The sequence below is a fragment of the Silene latifolia genome, chromosome 5 (assembly GCF_048544455.1).
Source record: "Silene latifolia isolate original U9 population chromosome 5, ASM4854445v1, whole genome shotgun sequence".
Lineage (NCBI taxonomy): Eukaryota > Viridiplantae > Streptophyta > Magnoliopsida > Caryophyllales > Caryophyllaceae > Silene > Silene latifolia.
The window spans coordinates 49,728,203-49,751,493 of NC_133530.1; the positions used below are offsets into that span (position 1 = coordinate 49,728,203).

Consider the following 23,291-nt stretch of genomic DNA (forward strand, 5'->3'; position numbering starts at 1 on the left):
CACTCATGTGAGGACCACATTCTCCATCATGAACTTCTTCCATCACTTTTTGTGCCTGTGAATGATCAAAGCAACGCATGACTACACCAAGAGGTGTTCTTTTGTACAATTCTCCCTGCACGAGGAGGTACTGAGAGGCTAGTAGGCGTATAACACGTTGTCCCCTCTTATCCATATCTGGTGGATATGTACCATTGAGCTTAGAGTTTAGAATGGCTTGAAACCAAGGTTCCCCTGGATTTTCTTCCTCATCTGTAATTTGGTGTACATAGGCTGGTTCTGACCATCGTTCGATGCATAAAGGCATTTCTACCATGTTGTCTGGCATATTAATCAGAGATGCAAGAGCGTCTACAAATTTATTCTCTTCACAAGGTAGGTTTAGATAAGTGACCTGATCGAAGAATTGGGCAACCTGGTCTATCCTAGCCTGATAGGGTGCTAGACTTTCACTTCGAATTTTCCAAGATCCTGTAATTTGGTTGATGATCAAGGATGAGTCCTCGTGAACTCGAAGATTCTTGATGCCTAAACTTACTGTTGTTTGTAGCCCGATAAGACAAGCTTCATATTCTGCTGCGTTGTTTGTCACCTCGAAGTCGAGTTTGATGGAGAGTGGTGTATGCTCACCTTCAGGATAAATGAGCAACACTCCTATTCCAAATCCTCTTAAATTTGATGCTCCATCGAAATAAAGGTCCCAGGAGTCTACATTAGTTTGTAGTATGCCCTCATATGGAAATGACCATGTATCTATTGCTTGGGAGTCGTTGATAGGATTACCTGAAAAGAATTCGGCAACGGCGCGCCCCTTTATAACCTTCAGAGGTACATATTTGAGATCGAACTCTGAGAGCATTAAGGTCCACCTTGCCAGACGTCCATTGAGAACGAGTTTTTCGAAGAGGCATTTGACGGGATCCATCTTGGAATACACCTTGACAGAGTAGCTAAGCATGTAATGGCGTAGCTTCTTTGTAGCCGACACAAGAGCGAGGCATGTCTTTTCAAGAGGTGTTTACTTGCACATATACTCCAAGAACTTCTTACTAAGATAGTAGATAACTCTTTCTTCTTTCCCAACAGTTTGTGCGAGCATAGCCCCCATGGTTGTTTCGGTCACTATGAGATATAAACCAAGAGGTTGATTTAGTTGAGGAGGCATGAGCACTGGTGTCTTGGCTAGTATCTCCTTAATTCTGTCAAATCCCTTTTGGCAGTCATCGTCCCATATGGTATAATCTGTTTTCTTGAGCTTTTTGAAAATGGGTTCGCAGATCATAGTAAGCTTCGATATGAATCGTCTTATATATTGCACCTTGTATAGAAATCCCCTAACCTCCTTCTCTGTTTGGGGTTGTGGCATTTCGATTAGAGCCTTGATCTTGGATGGATCAATTTCTATTCCTCTTTGACTGATGACATATCCCAAAAGTTTGCCCGATGTTACCCCGAATGCACACTTCTGAAGATTGAGCCTCATGTTGTATTTTCGCAGTCTTAGGAAGAACTTGCGAAGGTTATCAATGTGCCCCTTCCTATATTTAATTTGGACTTGAAAATCATATCATCGGCGTATACTTCTACTTCTTTATGCATCATGTCATGTAGCAATGTGGTCGCGGTGCATTGATATGTAGCTCCAGCATTGATTAGCCGAATGGCATAACAGTATAGCAATAGGTGACCCATTCAGTGACGAAGGCTGTCTTATGCATGTCTTCTATAGCCATTTTGATCTGATTATACCCTGCATATCCGTCCATGAAGGATAACAACGCATGATCTGGTTTATTATCTACTAGTATGTTGATTTGCGGTAGAGGGAAGTCGTCCTTGGGACTCGCTTTGTTCAAGTCTCTGAAATCAACACAAACTCGGATTTGCCCATCCTTTTTGGGTACGGGGACTATATTAGCCACCCAGTCTGAATACTCGGAAACTTTGATAAACCCGGCTTTGAATTGTTTATAGACTTCTTCTTTGATTTTAAGAGCCCATTCGGTCCTCATTCGGCGAAGCTTTTGCTTTACAGGTTTGAAACCTGGTTTGATTGGAATTCTGTGTTCTGCAATATCCCTGTCGATTCCTGGCATATCTTTGTAGGACCAAGGGAAAACGTCCTTGAACTCGTATAGGATGTCGATGAAATTGGCTCTTTCAGTTGGGTGTAAGGTCGTCCCTATCCTAAGTTCCTGGGGTTCTAATTCGGTTCCTACGTTGATGGGTTCGGTGTTCTCTATAACTGGTGCCCCTTCCCCCTCTTGTAATATTTCTTTAACTATGTAGGGAGGTAATTCGACTGAGTCAGGGTCAGGATCATCCTCATTATCATCGTAAATAGAATTACATTCAGAATAACATAAAGAGTAAGCATAATCTGATTTATTCATATTAAATTTTGAAAAGAGTTAAAACAAAGAAGCTATCTGTTCAGTAGTCAGTGGCGGTAAAGGGACAGCTACCGGGACATTTCCCAAGCTACTGTTACTACTCGATGTTATGCTAGGAGAAACAAGGGGATTGAGAGTGACGACAAGAGGAGACTCTCTAGCGACTTCTCTAGACTCGGACTCTGATTCCGACTCCGACTCCGACTCTGACTCGAATTCGTTGTCTTCAGGTTCTCCTTTGAACATCTCTCCTTCTCCAGTGGTGACTTTGAAGAGCTTTCCTTGGTTGTTCGTCCACTTGATCGACTTTCTCCATCCTTTCTGCTGATTCGAACTGGTTTCGGTGATCAATGTTGTGGGGTTGAAATGGTCATCTTGAAGTATCATGGTAATGATCTCGTCCTATGCCGCCCTAACTAATCGGTCATCTCCAAACAGAGGGCTAATAGCCTGTTCGTCTAAACAAGGTGTTTGACGAGTTTTGACAGTAGGAACCGTTTCTGAAGGGATGAAGTAGCAATCGTGGAAGACCTCGATTCCACCTAGTTGCATTCCCTTATAGTGCCAAGGTTCGGGAAATCCGTGAAAGTATTCTTGATTCCCTTCTCTAACGAAGTATCCGTTTAGGGTAGGGAGATAGGGTCGCATTTGGATTCCCTTGTTCTAACGGTTTTGGAACTGAGTGAGCATTTCCAAAACTTCTTCTTTCGTGGATTTGTATCCCAATCCTAACGGTATCCTCTGAGAGCTTCCTTATTTGTATGGTGCGAAGGTATTTTTCTTGGCAGGATTCAATGGCATTCCCGGGAAGTATCCCTGAGACTTGAGTATGTGGTTGACCACTAAATTGGAGTATGGATCGAAGTATAGAGGCGCCAGTTCGCTTTCTACAAGGTTTATGCTATGAAAGCCCCCAAGCTCGTATACTGGATCTGTGACTACTTGGTTGCTCGACAGTTTCTCTATTACAGCCTTGATAGGTGACGAAGTGATCGTCACTATTTTGCCATCTAGTGGAATCTTAATCTTCTAGTGCAAGATGGATGTTACTGCTTTGGAAGCGTGAATCTAAGGCCTTCCCAGAAGTATATTGAATGATGCTTAGATATTCACTATTTGAAAATTAACCTTTCGCTCAATCGGCCATGTGGCTATAGTGAGGTTGATTAGTCCTACTACTTTACGTCGTGTTCCATCGTATGCTCGAACACCTTCATTGGTAGGAGTCCAATCTGATTCTTTCATGCCCAATTTGTATGCCGTTTTCAATGGTATGACATTGACCGCAAAACCATCATCCACCAAAGTCATTGGCACGTTCTTCTTTAAGCATGTGACGGTAATGTACAGAGCTAGATTGTGACTGGCGCCGAAAGGAGGCAAATCCTCATCTGAAAAAGTAACTGGGTTACTTAGTTTAGCTGAATCTTGGAAGACCAAGTTGACTACGTCGTCAGGCGTAGAGTTGTGTGCCACGTTCAATTTAGCCAAGACTTGTAGTAAAGCTTGGCGATGAGGAAATGAACTCGCAACTAGTTGCCAGACTGAAAGATCAGCCTTCGTCTTCTGCAGTTGTTTTAGCAAGTGGTCAATAGATGTATCTTCGCCATCATTTGGCGTGATGACATTGGTGTTAGTGACTGGACCATTAGCTATAGGACCATTCTGAGAAACATTTTGATATGGATGCCCTGAACAAGTAAGGTGGTCTATATCTTGATCTCCACTACTTTTGACTATGTCCTCACTAGCTTTGACTAGGTAGTGTTCTGTGAGGTATTCATCTTTATCGTCATCGGCCCATATTCCGTTGACGATAGTAAGCTCTCTCAACCTGATGATCTCGGCTTCTAAACTGATTATTTGGTCGACTAGACTGTCAACCACGACGACTACCTCTTGCATTGTAGAATCTTGAGATAGATTTAGTGGCATGCTCTCCTTGGGTATGGTGCTTGGATTGCGGAGGGATGCTACTATATCTTCGAGTTCTGAAACTTGTCTACCCACACTCCTTACCCATGCAATAAAATCGGTAATGGTAGGGGAAATGGTGGAATAACTCCCCTCATATTCTAATGCACGAATCTCATCTTCGATTGGAGAAATGAGGTGTGAACAATCCAAGGTGGATTCTTCATCTGTAATCGTCAGAACTCCAAGAGGATTCTGAGTATTGTTAGGCTTACCTCCAGGAGGTATAGGTAAACGACCATCTTCGATCATATCCTGAAGGACAAGCTTTAGTTTAAAGCATTTCTAGGTATCGTGTCCCTTGCCTCTATGATATTCGCAGTATGCATTCTCATCCCAGAACTTGGATTTCTTTTCTGGGTCAGGTGTAGGTCCTATGGGTTGGAGCTTACCCTGTTTCATCAGCCTTTTCAGAGCATTGAAGTATGTATCGCCAATGTTTGTGAAATTCCTTTGTGGGTTATTCTTCTTTGATGATTCGACAAGGTTAACCTCATCAGTCTTGCTAGTAGAGCCATAAGAACGACTCGTTGAACCTTGATATCCACGACCTACCGTTTTGGATAAGAGCCCTTTACGGATGTCATCTTTAATTCTCGTCCCTAGCACAGTCAGATCTTTGAAGGTCTTAATGTTTTGGTACCTCAAGTGGTTTGCATAAATGGGTCTTAAATTATCCACGAACTTTTCCACGAGGGTAGCTTCATCTGGACGTTCAACCAGTTGTGTGCTAGTCTTCCTCCACCTACTTAGGAAGTCGGTGAATCCTTCTTTTTCATTTTGGGTAAGAACCTCTAATATACGCATATTGACTTGGATTTCAGCATTATCCGCGTATTGCTTAGTGAATTCAATTGCGGCATCATCCCAAGTGGCAATCTTCTTGTGTTCCAAAGAGTAGAACCATTGCTTAGGAATGGTGTCGAGAGATGAAGGAAAGATCCTTAAGAACATCTCAGGTTTGATACCTTTGATAGACATGTAGTCTTTGAAAGCACGAATGTGGTTCAAAGGGTTTTCATGCCCCTTGAACTTCGGGATGTCAGTCATGTTGAAATTGCTTGGCAATTGAGCGTTCACGGCCTCATACTTGCGATTATTCTCCCTGTAGATATCATCTCCCTTAAGGTACATTAGTTTCTCCTCCAAGTATTGGAGTCGGTTTTCAGCTTCAGTAGGACTTATTGAAGGGTTGGCTTCTGGTTGTCCAATAAAGGGTGGAAGGTTATCATGCACGATCTCACTAGGAATATCGTTTTCTGCAGGAGGGAGTCTAGTTTCCACAACAACAATTCGGCCTTCAATAGCGTTAAGGCGGGCATAAGCTTGGTCTTGGCATGTTTGGAGATGGACGAGCGCAGCTAGGATTTGATAATTACCATTTTGGGGTTGACCACTGGCACCCGTGGTACTAGTTTCAGGCATGTTGGAAACTGGATAAGAGATTGATGACGAATCAAAACACGATCGACCATTCTAGCATACTTACTCAAAGAAAAGACTCAACTTGTGAAGTGGGGGTGTGCCACTATGTTAAGTGAGATTTGTAAATGACAAAGTCTTGAAATGTTTGTCCTAGACAACCGTAGTGTAGTTGTAGGAGTGCTGACTTAAGGTGAGGTTTTGAAATGGGTTTTGAGGCCCGAATTTTGACTGGAGATTTGGACAGAGTTTCGACTCATTTTGCGCTAATTTTGGCCGTTTTTGAAAATGGTTTTAATATAGAAATTTCGTCATGGTTTTGTTTACAAAATGGTGATCACATATGATACAAGCATTATAACGGTATGTTGAGTGCATTTAGAAGGGTTTTGGCTTAAAAGGTGGGTTGCCATACCAAGCAATCAAACCCTGATCCGTGGAGAGGTCCGTGCCAAACAAGAGTAAGGTCGGTTCCTAGTCCATTTCCTCGAGTAGTGAAAGCCCTTGATACAAAGATGAGTAAGCATCGTGGTATGGTTGACGTCAATCTCTATCTATCCTTAGGGCCAGATAAGAATTTGGACCGTCCAGATGGGAGATTGGTCGAATAGGTTGGGTTGGGCCTAGGAAGGCCAAATAAAACGACCTAAGAAGGTCGAGTAATGAAAACCGACAACTGTCTCGTATAAACTATTCCCTAACCTTGTTCAAGTTTCATCCTTGGCAACACGTAAGTGTATTACTCCCCACCGGAGTCGGCAAACTGTTGACACGGGGGGCCCACGGGGGCGCTTGGGAAACAAGCGTTTGCATTTGTGGAGTCGCCACCAATTTTTATGGAAAATTGGAACCGTTCGAATACCTCGCGTCATGTCAAGACACAAAGTAGTGACATGAACACTAAGAACTCGTTACCCTTAGCATTCTATGTCTAGAATGACTCTCGTGGATGCCAATGAACACGGATGTTCACAGAGATCTGGAGTAAGGGGTGAGGATACGTATTAGGAGGTCGTTTTACTGAACACCTAATCCCGCCCGCTTCGATAGCGGCCTCTACTAATGATTAGGGAAATCGTTAGTATTTGATATGTTGTCGGTTATATGCATGCAATGCAACAAACAACGTTTTGATCCTAGCATGTGAGATTAGACTAAGTTGGTGAACAAGTAATTTAACACTTATTAATGTCAAATTAGGGTTTAGGATTAATTACATGTGAAAACAAGTAAATAAATCATCCAATAAACAAAATACAATAAATAAATTGCGATAATTAAAATTAAAATAATTACAACGATTTAATGATTTACGTCGAAAATATACTTAAGACGGACAATTTGAGAAAAGAAAGGAAAATAAAATAAAGGTTAGAAAATATGGACAGATTAAGGGTGATATTACGATTAATAGTCAATTAATTACGTAATTAAAGAATTAGGTCAAAGAAAGAACGGAAGTTCAGAGACAGAAATCACCACGGAACAGGCGCCGCATTGCTGCGTCCCTTGGAAGAGGCGCAGTGTTCACTGCGTCTGTTCCTGAGGTGAGTTCTGGCTGTGAAGTCAGAACTGCGTGTTGTTAATGTTCGTTGGTAATTTTAATGGTTGATTATTGATATTTGACTCGGATGAAACTGATTTAGCATATTAATTTACATATGTATTGTCATAAAAGCGAATTAAAACGAATTAAAACGGATTAGAACGAATTAAAGGCGAATTAAAACGAATTATGTCAAACTAGGTTAAATTATGAAGACGGAAATGAATTGAAAGGCGTGGCAAACTGGAAATAAACGATAAAAAAAACAATATGTACAAAGGCGAATCTCAGAAACTTGATATGAACGAATCGAGTCTCTAAAAATCCGGGTTTGATTTAATGGCGAAAACCTGCAAATATTAATTATAAGGGATTTAAACCGTAAATAAAACACGATAATTATTAAGAATATGTATTAAAAAATTATTATATGTGAATGAAAGAAAGAAAATAAGAAAGAAAAGAAAGAGAACGAATCAAACAGAGAACCGAGGAAGAAGAAGAAAGGCGAGAAGCTGGCGGCCTCAAGAAGAGGCGCGCGGCGATTCTTGCGTTCTTCTCTACGCCGCCCACCGTTAATCCGTAAAACAGTTTAATGAAAGGGTTTTAGAAGTCGGTTTTAAGTATGCTTTCGACGTGAATCTTACATTAATTAGTACAATAAATAAAATACAATAATAAAGATGGGATTTACACCCTCGGGACTTACATGTTTTGTAAACGAGAGATTAACTAAGTTAACGTTTTAGTGATTGCTCGACTCGAATGTATGATGAAAGTGCCCTCGTAAGAGGATTTAGATTAAGTTGATTGATGTGTAGTGGTCAAATTGGTCGGTCATGCAACGTGACTGGTACTCAGAATGATCTGAGCTTACGTGGTCAATTGATCAAGCACGTAGATGTCAAAAGCTTAGAGCACGGTCTTAGAATGCAAAGGAAGAAGAGAAGGGCGGACACTCGCGTGAAAAATATGTGGAACGAAGGTCCCTATTTATACTAAAAAAAATGGAGAGTTATGGAATGACTCAAACTTTGGAAACAAATCACGGAAAAATCTGAAAATACGCAGAAAAGACCTGGGCAAGAGGCGCAGCAGCTGCTGCGATCCTTCGAAGAGGCGCACCAGGTGCTGCGTCCTTTCCTCAGAGGTTTCCTCCTGCGGAACAAAATTTCCGCGTTTCCTTTATGGAATTGAGGTGGATCTCAACTTCCTTATTCCTTAAAATAAGATTTTCGGGATATATTTTGTCAAAAGATATAAAATTAATTTATGGAATAAAAATATCCGGAATATTCTAAGACATTCCGACTCGGCATTTTAAACGGTTTATTAGAAAAATGAAGCAGTTTTTAACCCGGACTCCAAGTGAACTCTAATTATTGTCAAAACGACCGTATCGGCGCGTAGATGACGACCAAGGGGTAGTCACAAGTATTTGAGCTATCACTTGACGATAAACTAACGAACTATCAAAAATTGTTCCGTGTACCAAACATGCGGCCCAATCATCACCGGGTGGTTTGCGGGAGGTGCAGAAATGAGGTATCTACAACGACCAATTGATCCCATGTGAAATCTGGTGCTGAATAACCCAAGAAAGGATAGCATAGCGTACTGAAGCAAGTTTTCGAGATAATACATACATGGATGAACCCGAGACAGGAGTATTCCAAGCAAGCATAACCAAATCCATCACTTCAGGTATTGAAAGGCACCAATTATCAACACGAATTAGTGTATGAGTCATGATGAGGAAAGTGGTTTTCCATTTGATTAGTATAAGTTCTTAAGTCCTAACTTATCGCGTTGTCATTTGTCACTAATTAACATGTAAATTTTCAACTATATTAAATAACAAGAGTCTTTTAAAGCAAAACCGTGCAAATTTATCCCAATTTAAAACTAATTAAATTTCAAATCTGTAACTCATAAATCAGAACGTAAAACTCTATTACATACATCACGTGCACACATTGCACATTAATTACTAATAAAAAACAACTAAACTAATTAAACACACCTCGCAAATCTTGATTGCACATTACTATGTAACTAAACGTCTCCGAGTTAACTATATAATAAGTGTTGTGGGACGCGTTAATATTCTTTGTTGAGCCTCTGCTGTACTGGTGTCCACGGTTCACAATAAGATGATATTATCCGTTTTGGATCAAGCCCGCACGAATTTATTCTTGGATTTCTTCCCAAGGCCTCTTACTATTATATTGTGTACACTTATAAATATTATCTTCCATCTTCATACCACTGATGTGGAACACGGTTTGCACCTAGCAATCCTGTTCTCAAACAAGGATCACCATCTTAACTCGGACCTTGACCTTCATGGAAAACTCTCTAGTTCTTGCAGCTCTAAATTCGAGGCACCCTTAACATCACCAAATGATCTTAATAGCCTACCCTTAATCGACACGCCATATGTCTCAAGCAGGAGTCCACGTGTCCCTTCACAAAACTTCTTCTAACCCGCATACCAAACTCCTCTACATCTAATATACCCTCCACTAGATTTGCATCCATTGCCTCGGCGTGCCGCCTTCGACCACCTTTGGATACCATGGACCGCTTTTGGTTGGCTCAGTTCGCCTCGTTGAATTGGGTCGTTGACGATCTTCTCTTGGACAGCCCGTCTCATCGCCGTGAGACCCATGTTGCCTTTCTGATGTAGAATAAAGTACACGATCTGGATAGACGAATCGTGATTTGAAAATATGCAGTGGAATTGACGTTTTTGTGCTTATATTTTGTATGAAATGAACGAAATATCAAAGATATGGAGTGAATTGCTTTCCTTCCTCGCAAGAAACTCGAAACAACATACAACTAGGATAGTGGATTTCGCTCTAACCCTAGCAAGGTTATAGCTCAATCTACTATAACTTCAGCCTCGCAAGGATGAATAGAAACCTAATCTCGCAAGATTAAACTCAAATATTTACAAACTGTAAACTCCCTTTTTTTGCTTATACTCCACGTCCCTTTAGGGTCTAAATAATAGATCCCTATTTATACTAATTCTATCTCCAAGCTTTCTTGAATAAAAAGATAGGAATAAAATAAAAACTGAATAAAATAAAATCTACTCTATCTCTAACTTATATTGGATAATAAGCTAATAATAACTATCAAATAAAATCTAATGATTACTCGGATTTCCTAATCTTTTATTTTAAGACAAAATAACTAATAATAATATCTAATTAGTTGCCCACACGGTTGTAGGAAGCCATGTTCAGCTACACGATATTGGAAACCATGTACTCTAGCTCTTTCCTCGTTCTTGCCCTCTTTGCACCCGCATCATTCTCTTCTTCTTCAAAAAAAAAAAAAGAATCGACCCAATTCTTGGACCAACAACCTCCCGGATCAAATACTAACCATCCCATCTTAACCATGTAAGAAGCAATCAGTGTGCACTTAGTATTCCCCTTTCTTTTATTCTTAAGCCTACACCCCTTGAACCATCGTTTATCGTGCCTGCCCGTTTAACATCGTTTATTTCAGTCTTGGACAGATTCGGTATTACTTCTTGATCACTCACAATTAGGTCATTAACCAAGCCCTCATCAACCTTGTTTTCTCCGTGCTCCTCTTCTTCTTGAATCTCATTAAAAGATTCAGCCTTCTCTTCACTAATTGGACCAGTTCAACGATTTAAATTGCAAACCATCAATTTTCCTTGTTGTTCATCGTCAATTAACGGGTCAATATAATGGACCTCCTCGTCCTCTCTTTCTTCCAGCACGCCGATTGACTTCAGATCTGGCTCGATTTTTACCTTTGCGTTCTTTATTTCACTCGATTGAATAAGTCCTTGTTCAAGATTGTCTAAATTATATGAAACCCGATTCAGCTTTTGTGCTAAATCTTTCAATAATAAAGACATCTCAAATTCACACGCCTTCAAAATTTGTTTGAACTTTCTTCGAGACATGGCAGCACAAGTGACAAAAGATAAACCCTAGGACCGTCTGGATTTAAGGAAATCAAGAGCCAACGCTCTGATACCACTTTGATGTAGAATAAAGTACACGATCTAGATAGACGAATCGTGATTTGAAAATATGCAGCGGAATTGACGTTTTTGTGTTTATATTTTGTGTGAAATGAACGAAATGTCAAAGATATGGAGTGAATTGCTCTCCTGCCTCGCAAGAAACTCGAAACAACATACAACTAGGATAATGGATTTCACTCTAACCCTAGCAAGGTTATAGCTCAATCTACTATAACTTCAGCCCCACAAGGATGAATAGAAACCTAATCTCGCAAGATTAAACTCAAAGATTTACAAACAGTAAACTCTCTTTTTTGCTTAAACTCCACGTCCCTTTAGGGTTTACAATAGATCCTTATTTATGCTAATTCCATCTCTAAGCTTTCTTGGATAAAATAAAAACTGAATAAAATAAAATCTACTCTATCTCTAACTTATCTTGGATAGTAAGCTAATAATAACTAGCAAATAAAATCTAATGATAACTCAGATTTCCTAATCTTTTATTTTGAGACAAAATAACTAATAATAATAATATCTAATTAGTTGTCCACACGGCTGTAGGAAACCGTGTTCACCTACACGGTATTGGAAACCGTGTACTCTAGGTCTTTCCTCGTTCTTGCCCTCTTTGCACCCACATCACTTTCACAAACTTATCAGCTCTCCCTCGAGTTATAGGAGTTTCATGTCTTACAATTTAAATCTTGACTCGATGCTTCACCAACGTACCATCCATGGACTTGAGAATTGAAAACAGTCTGCTAGATCAAGCCCACGTGTCCGTGACTGGCGAATGCTATCTGTTCCGCTCTCCAAGCTCCACCATTGTATGTTGTAGGGTCTAGACCTAAGTTTAACCTTGGACTTTGATACCATTTGTTATGTTGAAGCGTTGATACCCTTGTTGGGACTCTGCTATACTGGTGTCCACGTTCCATAGTAGTACGATATTGTCACTTTGGGTGCCGCGTCACGGATTTCTTATTGAGTTTCTTCCCGGAAGATCTCGTCTTATTATATTTGTGGACACTTAAAAAATGATCTTTTATCTTTACACCACTGATGTAGGCAAAATTTTTTACAGGCTTACTATTATATCGGGTTGGGTCAAGTAGATTTCGGATCGCAATATTTTGGATCCAGTCAGGTCAAATTTACTCGTGTTCTGGTTGGAGACTCGGGCCAGGTTAAACTTTTCAGCTCTAGACTCATGTACCCCCACAAGACTTTTGCCGCCTACAACCATAAAAAAACATTATGGGTGTACTTCAACAATTTTCGGATAATATAGTATAAAATTCGGCCCGTTTTATGCTTAACACAAATACCATCCATCGAGACTCAGTGATGGGTTAGAATAGGCCCATTCTCATATCATGGTGGGCACGATATTAGCCTATAGGGACTTAGAAGTGCCCAACCCGCTAAAATCATCATTAGTCAGTCATACCGCACAGCCCTAAAAGCATGTATTTCTCACCATTGTCAAACTTCTCAATTCTCAGTTAAGAAACTCACAAATTCACAACAATTGTTAACAAATTCTACTAACTCATTATCTCTCTATCCATGGCTCCCAAAGTTCTAATGGTGAGTCGATTATTCCTTATGATTATTTTTGTGAATTTGTGTAATGTTTATGTTTTAATTGTAATGATTGATTTTGTAGGTTGCGGAAAAACCTAGCATTGCGCTCTCTATTGCTAATGTTCTCTCTGCTGGTCATGTATGTTTTATACTCCCTCCGTGTCGATCATTTGTTTGCCTTTTCTTTATTACTTTGTTTTAATCAAAAACGAACATATATGTTTTATGGTGGTTTTCAAAAAAATAATAATATTTGAGCATTATAATAAATAAGTAATTATGTATGTTCATTAAGGCTAAAATGAGGTTGCATAATGATTTGGTTAGTTCAGTAGAAACATGCAATTGAGTTGATGGCGAGTTAAACAGATGGTTGGTTGAGGTGTAATCAATGGCTATAAACGCAATTTCAATTTTTCATATGCGACCGACCCATATAATGGTAGATGTTTCTCTGATGGAAAGTTGGTATGTAACTTAAATTTGATTGCAACAGAAAAAAAAAAAAAAATTCGCCTATTGCTGTCGAAGACATCCCGAAATGGAAACGGTGCGAAAATCGGGAACATGCTTTGTGATTTAAGAAAAACAATACACATGTCCCACCTTTACTTCACTTGTACCCTTGTAGTGGGAACGTCTGATCACGAGGGAGTGTTTACGCATCAAAGTCATCAGGAAGTAGCAATAAATTGTCATGCTTGTCATATTTGTTGACAACAGTATGAGCAAAATTGACATAGGATCTTGCTGGTGGGGGGGCTTGTCATTTTTCTATATTTTATGCTTCCTCAGCGTTATCCTTTGATCAGCTGTGAATTCTTTTCTCTGTATGGATTTCATTCCCTTTGCATTTTGCTCAGATGTCCACAAGGAGAGGCAGTACTGAGGTGCATGAATTCGATGGAAAGTTTTTAGGTCTTCGCTGTCAATTCAAAGTAACCTCCGTGATCGGGCATGTTTTTAGGTCAGTCTTTTGTTGTACTTCTTCCTTCCCGGGGTTGTCATGATGTCATCTGAGATGTTCTTTCTTTTAAATATCAGTAAATTTGTATTATGTTTTTTCCATGTTAAGGATGCAAGGAAGCTTGTGATGAAGAATGACTAGAACTTTGATTTTACCTAGAAGTTGGAACTAGGATGCTTGTCTGCCTTATTATGACAACTTAGATAATCATTAGATGAATCTTCCTTTAACTTATTTAAGACTCCACCTTGATGGCGAACAAATACATGAAGGATTCATGTTATCAACTTTCCGTTATCTAAATTATTTTCATTAAACTTACTAGAACTTATGACTGTGCACCAGCTGCCTTTTTTTTTACTAGAACTTATGATTGTCTTTGGATGATTTTAGTGTAGACTTTCCTGCAAAATATCAAGACTGGAATGCCACAAATCCTTTGGATCTTTTTGAAGCTCCTATACTTAAATCGGAGGCTAATCCAAAGGTACTAATTTGCCATCATTTCCTGCATACTTTTTAAAGAACTGCTTTTTCTTGTCACACGTAATGCGTGAATCTTTGATATGTGTAATTTTGTCTTGATTGCTTCCGTGGTTTTGTTCGTGGTGTTGATGCTAATTAGAGACTGAACGCCCACATCACATATCAACACTACCTCATTACTTTGCAGGCTCCCTATGGCGAGGCAAGGGGGTTGATGTACGCACCCTTATCCCTGTGTTAGAACCAAGTGTTCTCTCACGACACGGTCCTGCATACTATAAATGTGAAACGTGTTTAATTATTCGTTAAGGTGACTCATATCAAACTAATCAATGGACCATATGAACAGTGATCAACAAAAAAATTGTGACACCTTCTGATTTGAGAGTTGGCGATGTTGATAACTCAAAAATTGTTTCCGGATGACCCACTATGAAAAATTCCTTGAGAGTTTTATTGTCTGACTACTATTCATAGTGTGAGCTTTATTCAACATAATTCCAAACCCACACCATTAGAGTGCTTATGACAATTTCTTCCAGTTTTCTGTAAAGACAGTTGAATTGTGCAAGTGTCCAATGTAAAGGGTGCATTATCTATTTTGAGGACGTTGCTATGTGGTGCTTTCTAGTAAAGATTAATTTGCTTGTATTGTGTTTTACCAAAAGCTTTCTTTTGCTCTTTGTATTGTTGGCTCCAATTGTATCTAGCATGGTAAGTTCAAGTGTTCTTTGAATGATCCGTCTTTCTAAATTTTTGAAGACGTCCTTTTATTTTTGAAACAATGGCCCAAGTAATTGCAGTTATTTTATGGCATCAGTATTCAAGTGATTCCCTATTATATTGCATCTCATGAGATTGATTGTTTTCTCTCATAATATGTCTTCCCCCTATTTGAGTCTTTGTAGGCTATGTTACTCTGACTCGACTTCAAGTGTCGGGCACGGCATGGTATCGGAGACCAGGAGTGTCGGATACGTTTATTTTCCACTAAGTGTTCAATTTTTTGGTCTAAAATGAAGTGTCAAAGTGTCGTGTCGTGTCGGACACTTCAAATGCCGGACACGTGACAGGTCATTAAAGTGAGGTGTTGGACTAACATAGTTGTAGGGGTGCTATGGCTGCAGGCTCGTGCCGGTTGTCAATCTAATATTATCTTTCTATTTTTTATTGACTGTTTGATATGCAGCAATGTCTTAAATTTCTAACTGTTGACTTATCTTTAGGCACATATACGGAGACATCTGAGTCAAGAAGCCCGTGGTTGTAGCCATCTTGTGTTATGGCTGGATTGTGACCGTGAAGGAGAAAATATCTGTTTTGAAGGTACCATTGTCCTTTTTCCACTGAGGTGCATAACAAATTATGATTCCATGTATGTTACGTGTAGAACTTCTTGAGTTCTTGGCCAGTTTCTTGCAATATCAAGTTAGCTTAGTAATTATTAGCAGTATCACTTATAGAACTCCGTAGTTCATCAAGTGCGTGACAACTGATATGTTTATTCCTGAATCCTGCCCATATAATCTTTTTAAAGGATTGGTCTGAGTTTTAAAGATTTTTGCATATCAGTGTCCTGTAGCATAGCCTTGAGCTTTCTTTCTACAAGCCAGGATTGTCTCTAAGTGCATACCCACAGATAGAGGTTATCAGCAAACAACGGTTCTAAGGAGGGTATCTGTTGGAAATCATTATTGCGCAACGCGTTAAATTTAGAATGCTGTGTTACCAATTTACCATGTAGAAGGATTCTCACATAAATACTGTTAAGGATAAAAGTAACTACAGTTTTTGAATGAAATTGATGACAACATATAACTTATGATATGAACTAGCCTTTGCAGTTCTATCTCTGTCAGTCAAAAGCATACTATATGTTGTAAGTATTCACTAATGTCTCATGATAGGTAATAATTTCCTACTCTATGCAGTTATTGATTGCACTGGTTTTCATGCAAGTGCGGGTGAAACTAGAGTTTATCGTGCCCGATTTTCCTCTGTTACTGAAAAAGATATTTCAAAGGCAATGGAAAATCTTGTTCAGCCGAACAAAAATGAGGCATTGTCTGTGGATGCTCGGCAGGAGATAGACTTGAAAGTTGGAGTGGCATTTACACGATTTCAGACTGGTTTCTTTCAAGGCAAATATGGAAACTTGGATTCTCGAGTTATTTCGTCAGTTTTCTTTTCTTTGATCGAGTTTGTGTTATTTATTATTTCCCTGATCCACATGCCTTGTCTAGTATTTCTGTTCACCTGACTTCTAATGATTTCAGTCTAAACCTCTCATATTATATTATATAATTCTTTCCTCAAATGTGTCTGTCTCTCTCTCTCTCTCCCTTATTATTTTTTGTTAGGAGTTCTCGTTTGTCTAAGGGGCTTGTAAAGAGCTGTGGGATGGTGGATAATATTTATATGAACTTTCCCTCCCCCCAGTATCGCTGCATTTTGCTCGATGACTTTCCCTTACCTTATTAATTTGTTAACCCCATCATTTCTAAATAGATTGTATCTATTGCCTACATCAGTTGTTATCACATAGTTGCTGTTGCTGCATGCTGAATGAGTTCACCTTTTTCTTACTGTTTGTATCTTTGTTCTTGATGTCAAGCTCCCCAACTTTCGGCTAGAGTTGTAATAGTGATTTCATTCCTTGCTGCTAATAGGTATGGACCTTGTCAAACTCCGACTCTTGGGTTCTGCGTACAACGCTATCTGAATATCAACACTTTCAAGCCGCAAAAATTCTGGGCTGTGCATCCTTACATTGTGCACAATGGCTATGAGTTGAAGTTGGAATGGGAGCGTGAAAAGTTGTTTGACTTAGATGTAAGCACATCCTCTAATATGTTTGTTATTGAGAATCGTATGACTACACAGATTTAAGCGTTGGTTTATTTATGATTAATTCAGATCTCCTTGATGTTTCAAAAATTGGTGATTGATGATGGTACTCTTAAAGTGGTCAGTGTATTTGAGAAGCAAGAACACAAGAGTAGACCTGCTGGTCTGAACACAGTGAATCTCATGAAGGTTCAATTCTTCACTTTTAACACTTAATTTGAGTATGGTGTACCTCACTATTGGTTATGTTGCATAGCATTTTACCCTCTGTATTAAACATAAAATATGCCAATGGCTATCTTTGCTGTCAGATGGCCGTCTCTCCCTGACGTTGTTAGTACATTTTTGCCTTATACTAGAGGAAAACGAAGGGGGATTCATTATTAGATGAAGCTGCAAATATAATTCTTCCCATCTTTCTCTAACTTTCAAGAGAGTATCCACCTTTAGTTTTTAGAAACTATGTTTTGACTTTTGATGATATACTTGTCTTGAAACTTAGGTTAAATCACCTTTTAAGTTAGGCTATGGATAGGACCACGGTGGTTTTATGCTTGTTCACCATATAATTGTGGAGTTCATGCTCTTTTATTAAATTTCTCTCCTTGAGGCTTGCCACATTGCTTTACTTCTTTAGGTTGATTGATACACAATTTGTTGTGCTATAACTCTATAAGTCTATAATGACAACAACGGAAACATCAATGCCTCGAAAGGATCTCACCTATGGGGATAAGGGGTCAGATGTACGCAACTTGACCATATTGCTTTGACTTGCTTGGGTTGCTCTATGTTACACATTGTATTTCATTAAGAACAACAAGAAAAAAACAACAATGCCTCAAAGGCTCCTACCTATGGGGTAAAGGGTAGTATATATGCAACCTTACCACTGAGTTGAAATTGAGAGTGTTTCCGTCGCTGGATGACCCATAATGCGTCGAGTACTTGAGTGTTGCTTCGACTCAGAACTCACAAATGAAAACAGTTTAATGTCATTATGGTCTATTCTATCATAGTTAAAGCCCAAGAAGGACGAGTTTTTGACTTCATTGGGAAACAAAAAACTGCCCCTTGGTACACTAGATATAAATATTTTGGTCTTCTGTGATTGCCAATTAGCAGACAATTTATGTGACAGAAACTTGCCACATTGTTATGGCTTTGCGTAGGTTGCTTCAAGTGCACTAGGCTTTGGGCCACAAATGGCTATGCAAATAGCGGAGAGGCTGTATACTCAAGGTTTTATCAGGTAATGAACATCCCGATCTTGGTTATTTGTGTTGTACGGTTGCACATGTTAATACGCCTTTGAGGCTTTATAGTAATCTACATAATTTTATAGTTTGAGGGTTCTTGGTTAGTTGTGGACTGGTGGTCATGGTGGGGGAGACTTCTAATTTAAGCTTTCACTAACAAAAATGTTTTTTCTAACATGTGCCCCCATGTTAAGTACACTTAAAAGGGAAGTTTAAGAGATAATTCATGTGAAATTGAAGTTCAAATTCACTTTTAATTTTCTGATGAGATATTTATGCCATTGCTCTTTCTTTTACACTTGTACATTTTTTCATAAAATTTCCATAAACTACCCTTTCCCTCAAAAAATAAAACTAAATTGTTTATTTTCTCTCTTCCTCTCAAAACCTAATCAAATTCCTAATTTTCTCATCATGGATCTTATTTCTCATACATAGTAAAATCCAAATAGCAAAGCCTGGTGCATATTTCCGCCAGTGTTTACTTTAGAGTTTAGACAATTCCTATATTCCACCAGGGTATATACAGATGTTCATGGTATGAATATTGAATAGTAAGAAGGTTCAAAGTAGGATTTTGTATTACAATGTGTCTTCAATCTGTAGAAACTTGCAATGGTTCATGCTTTCCTAATGTACTTGTCGAATTTTAACCAGTTAATGCAATTTCATTAGTAGACGTCTTTGCAATTTCATATTCTTTTGTGTGTTAAAGCAATTTAGTCTTTGCAACTTTTGTAAAGCTTTAAATCAGATGGCTTAGTGTGTTGAGGGGGTGGTAGGACGTGGTGAAGACGGTGTGGTGGTTGGGGAAGCTGTCTATAATTAAGTAAATCATGTAGATGAAAGTGCAACACCCAAAATTTTGTCATCATACTTTCCCTTCTAAATGCACGTGAAAAAACGAATATGGTAAACTGGATTGATTTGTAGAATTGTAGTAAAGGAATATGAGTCAGAATCTTCGATAGGAAACCATAATTCACAATAGTTTAGCTCCTCAGTGGCTCAGTTTGTAGAAGAACACTTCTCTGCTTCTGCTCTCTGCAAACTGAATGATGTGTATATGAACTCTACCCATGGTATTGCGCCATGTTATTTAGGTGGGTGCTAAAAAACCTGTTTATTGAATTTTTTCTCTTTCATATTGGCATCACTCAAAAAGAGGTTGGTTATGGATGACAGCTGAGATTCCATGAAATTCCTTTTGCTTGTTCTAATGGGGGGTGGGAAGCCAAAATGATTTGGTAGTGTGTTTTGCAGTACTAAACAAGCTTTGCTGGTTCTTCTTCAGTTATCCTCGCACAGAAAGCACAGCTTATCCTTCTTCGTTCGACTTCCGTGGTGCACTTGAAACACAAAAAAGTAATCCTGTATGGGGTGGTTTTGTTCAAAAATTACTGGCTGATGGTTATAATAAGCCTCGTTCTGGTGCTGATGCTGGTGACCATCCACCCATAACCCCAATGCGTTCAGCCACCGAAGAGATGCTGGGATATGATGCTTGGAAGTTGTATCAGTATGTTTGCCAACATTTTGTCGCCACTGTATCTCCGGACTGTAAATATATAAGGTGAAGCATTTTCTTCCTCGGTTTGCGTCAGTTCCAATCCTCGTGTTTTCAAGTATAAAGTTTGAACTGTACATCTGGTTAACATGATTTAGTGCTGGCAAGTGGCAACAGTACGATACTGCACTAAGATCTCATTTTTTGTCAACTATCGAAGTGTCACCATCTGAAGTTGATTAATTTGTTTTCCTGGTTAACTATTGCATTAAGATGAATTGCTTTATTTCAGGACAAAGGTTGAATTTTCATCTGGTGGAGAATCATTTCATTGCACAGGACAATGTGTCATTACCGAGGGATTTACAGCGGTTCTTCCCTGGTTGGGTTTAAATGAGAAAAAGCTTCCAGATTTTACGAAAGGGGAAAAAATTAAAACATCAAAAGTTGAGCTATATGAGGTAAAATTTCAATTCCCTAAGGTTTATGTTGGTCTGGGTGTTTCTATTTTTTGCATGCTATAAAGAAAGAGCATTCTATTCTGCATATGGGAGGAACTGGTGACAGGAGTCGGGAATATACTTTAGAAAAACATAAATTGTGGATATATCCGTTGAGAAACTTCACCTCCACCATTTTGATACTATTGCATATAATCTCAACCACACTGGTTCTCTATTCTCAGTGTCCTGTTATTAGTTGAATTTTGCCCTTTCTATTCTTGTACATATAACAAGGTGATGTTGCAGAAGTATAAATGTTTCACCTGCACTTGATATTTATTATATACTGTTATGATTCCTTTTCTGTTGTGGCCCTTTATGCGCTGTAAGTTATGATGGCAAGGTTGATAAGTTCATTGGCATTACGTGCGCTGACAATTTGAATTTTCTTGAACTGGAATGAATTTTTTTCCCGTGCCTTTTTTTTAAATCCCAGGGGAATACTAGTCCTCCTGATTACCTTACTGAAAGTGAGGTTATCTCCCTTATGGAGAAACATGGGATAGGGACGGATGCATCGATTTCTGTACACATCAACAACATATGTGAGCGCAACTATGTACAGGTCAGTATGTTATTGAATTCTGCTGTATCATGCTGGTGCATCAGAATTTGTTTGGTTGCTTCTATGTAGTAAAAAAACTGTTTAGATTAATTTTGTTCCTCTAATATGCTTCAAACTCCAGGTGCAAAGTGGACGGAGGTTGGTTCCAACAGCTTTAGGCGTCACTCTTATTAGAGGTTACCAATGCATTGATCCGGATCTCTGTCTTCCTGACATTCGGGGTTTTATTGAACATCAGATTACTCTTGTTGCCAAGGGTCAAGCAGATCATTCGCTTGTTGTAGAGCATGTTCTGGAACAATTTAAACAAAAGTTCGCGTATTTTGTTAAGCAGGTGAGTGCTCTTTAGCTTTCTGAACAAGATATACTGTGAGTGTCATCGTGTCAAAAACTGAAACTTATAACCTGGACAAAATATGTAGATTCCGATGGCAAATTGAAGCATGGTATCACATCTTATTTCATGACCTGATCTTGGAAACGATCATTTTGACCGCATCTTAGTCACTCTGTCATAAATTCGGGCGATGCGTCCTCAAAATGCATTTACTTAATAACTCAGACTTGATGCGGTTTCGCAGGCCACATTTAATGCCATGGCTTGAAGTCCTTAACATACTCTTTAAATCTTTAATTGATGAAAGATATCCCTGGGTTTCCTTCTTTGATGCAGATTGAACACATGGATGCACTATTCGAAGCTCAGTTCTCTCCTCTTTCAGAAACGGGGCGTTCAATGTGTAAATGTGGCAAATGTTTGCGCTACATGAAGTATATATCTTCCCAGCCACCACGTCTATACTGTGGTACATGCGAGGAAGTATACTATCTTCCTCAAAAGGGATTGATCAAGGTTCTTTCATTATCTCCCTATTGCTCTGTCCATCAGATTTAGTTTGTCGCTAGTCGACTTTTTTGATCACACAGTATTGACTTTGACCTAATATACAAAAGCTAAGGCTCTAGGAGCACATCTATTGATGAAAAATGATCGTAATATGACTATATGAGAACAGTTAAATTAAACATGTCAAATTTTGCATTTTATCTCTACATATGTTTGGAGAAATTAATTGTTACAAGTTTACAACTAATATAAGATAACCATCAAAAGTCAAATGGAGGCGATGAATTTGGATGACATTTACATAATGTTGCCTGTGGTTTCTTTATATCATTAATTTGTGATACTTGCTTCTGTAGCTCTACAAGGAACTCACATGTCCATTGGACAACTTTGAGCTCTTACTTTTCTCCATACCTGGTCCAGAAGGGAAGTCATTTCCTCTATGCCCTTACTGCTACAACAATCCTCCATTTGAAGGAATGGATGCCCTTTTTGGTGCTGCCAAGACGGGCCCCGGTAATCAAGGTAAGGGAGCCGGGATGCCGTGCTTCCTCTGCCCCCATCCGACATGCCGACATTCTTTGATAGCACAAGGAGTTTGTGCTTGCCCAGAATGTAGTGGGACCCTTGTCCTTGACCCTGTCAGTGCTCCTAAGTGGAGGCTGTTCTGCAACATGTGCAACTGTCTTGTCTTTCTTCCCGAAGGTGCTCATCGTATCTCCACTACCAAAGAACACTGCCCTGATTGTGATTCGACCATCATCGAGGTCGACTTTAATAAGAACAACTCGCCGTTGGCTGATGGAACTACGTTACACGCTGGATGTATTCTTTGCGATGAGCTCCTACATTCACTTATTGAGATGAAATATGGAAAATCATCTATGAGGCGCTTTGGGGGAAGAGGGAGAGGGAGGGGAAGAGGAAGAGGGAGGGGACGAGGCCGAGGTGGTAAGAACATTGATCCCAAAATGAGTTTTCGGGATTTCTGAGTGTTTAGTTTACATGAACAGTTATATGAGACCGTTGTGTGTATGACGCAATCTCGGTTCATGTTAAATTAATCCTTTTGTAATAGGCAGGTTAGTTCTTGTATTCATACATCAATGCCTTGAAACCTTGTAGTTTGTTTTATTTCACATTTTGTGGTATTTTAGACACGGTAGTGTTTTGTAATTTTCTATGCTAATCAACATCTTTTGTTTAACTTAATGTATAGTGCCAAAGAAAACACGAATTATAGAGTAAGACGGTCTTATAATGTAACTTTCATACAAAAAGAAATGCTTGGAATCAGTGGCCTGATGTTTCGGCTGGTGTGACAAGACTGGGATTAAAACGGTATCCGATCGACGTAATTAATCGAT

The 23,291-nt window shown here is 39.2% G+C and overlaps 1 protein-coding gene across 2 annotated transcripts; it reads left to right on the forward strand.

Moving 5' to 3' along the window:
• The first annotated feature begins 12,788 nt into the window (after positions 1–12,788).
• LOC141657378 (DNA topoisomerase 3-beta) lies at positions 12,789–23,169 on the forward strand. Of its 2 annotated transcripts, none has more exons than XM_074464586.1 (15): positions 12,789–12,946; positions 13,026–13,082; positions 13,807–13,910; positions 14,304–14,397; positions 15,623–15,722; positions 16,328–16,571; positions 17,066–17,228; positions 17,313–17,432; positions 18,416–18,495; positions 19,797–20,075; positions 20,302–20,470; positions 20,949–21,077; positions 21,199–21,411; positions 21,751–21,930; positions 22,281–23,169. In XM_074464586.1, exons 1-15 carry the CDS (start codon positions 12,926–12,928, stop codon positions 22,914–22,916), a joined length of 2,589 nt encoding a protein of 862 aa, XP_074320687.1. In that variant the 5' UTR covers positions 12,789–12,925; the 3' UTR covers positions 22,917–23,169. The 2 variants fall into 2 exon arrangements, with proteins under 2 accessions (XP_074320687.1, XP_074320688.1); XM_074464587.1 differs by having other exon boundaries at positions 14,309–14,397.
• The last annotated feature ends 122 nt before the right edge of the window (positions 23,170–23,291 follow it).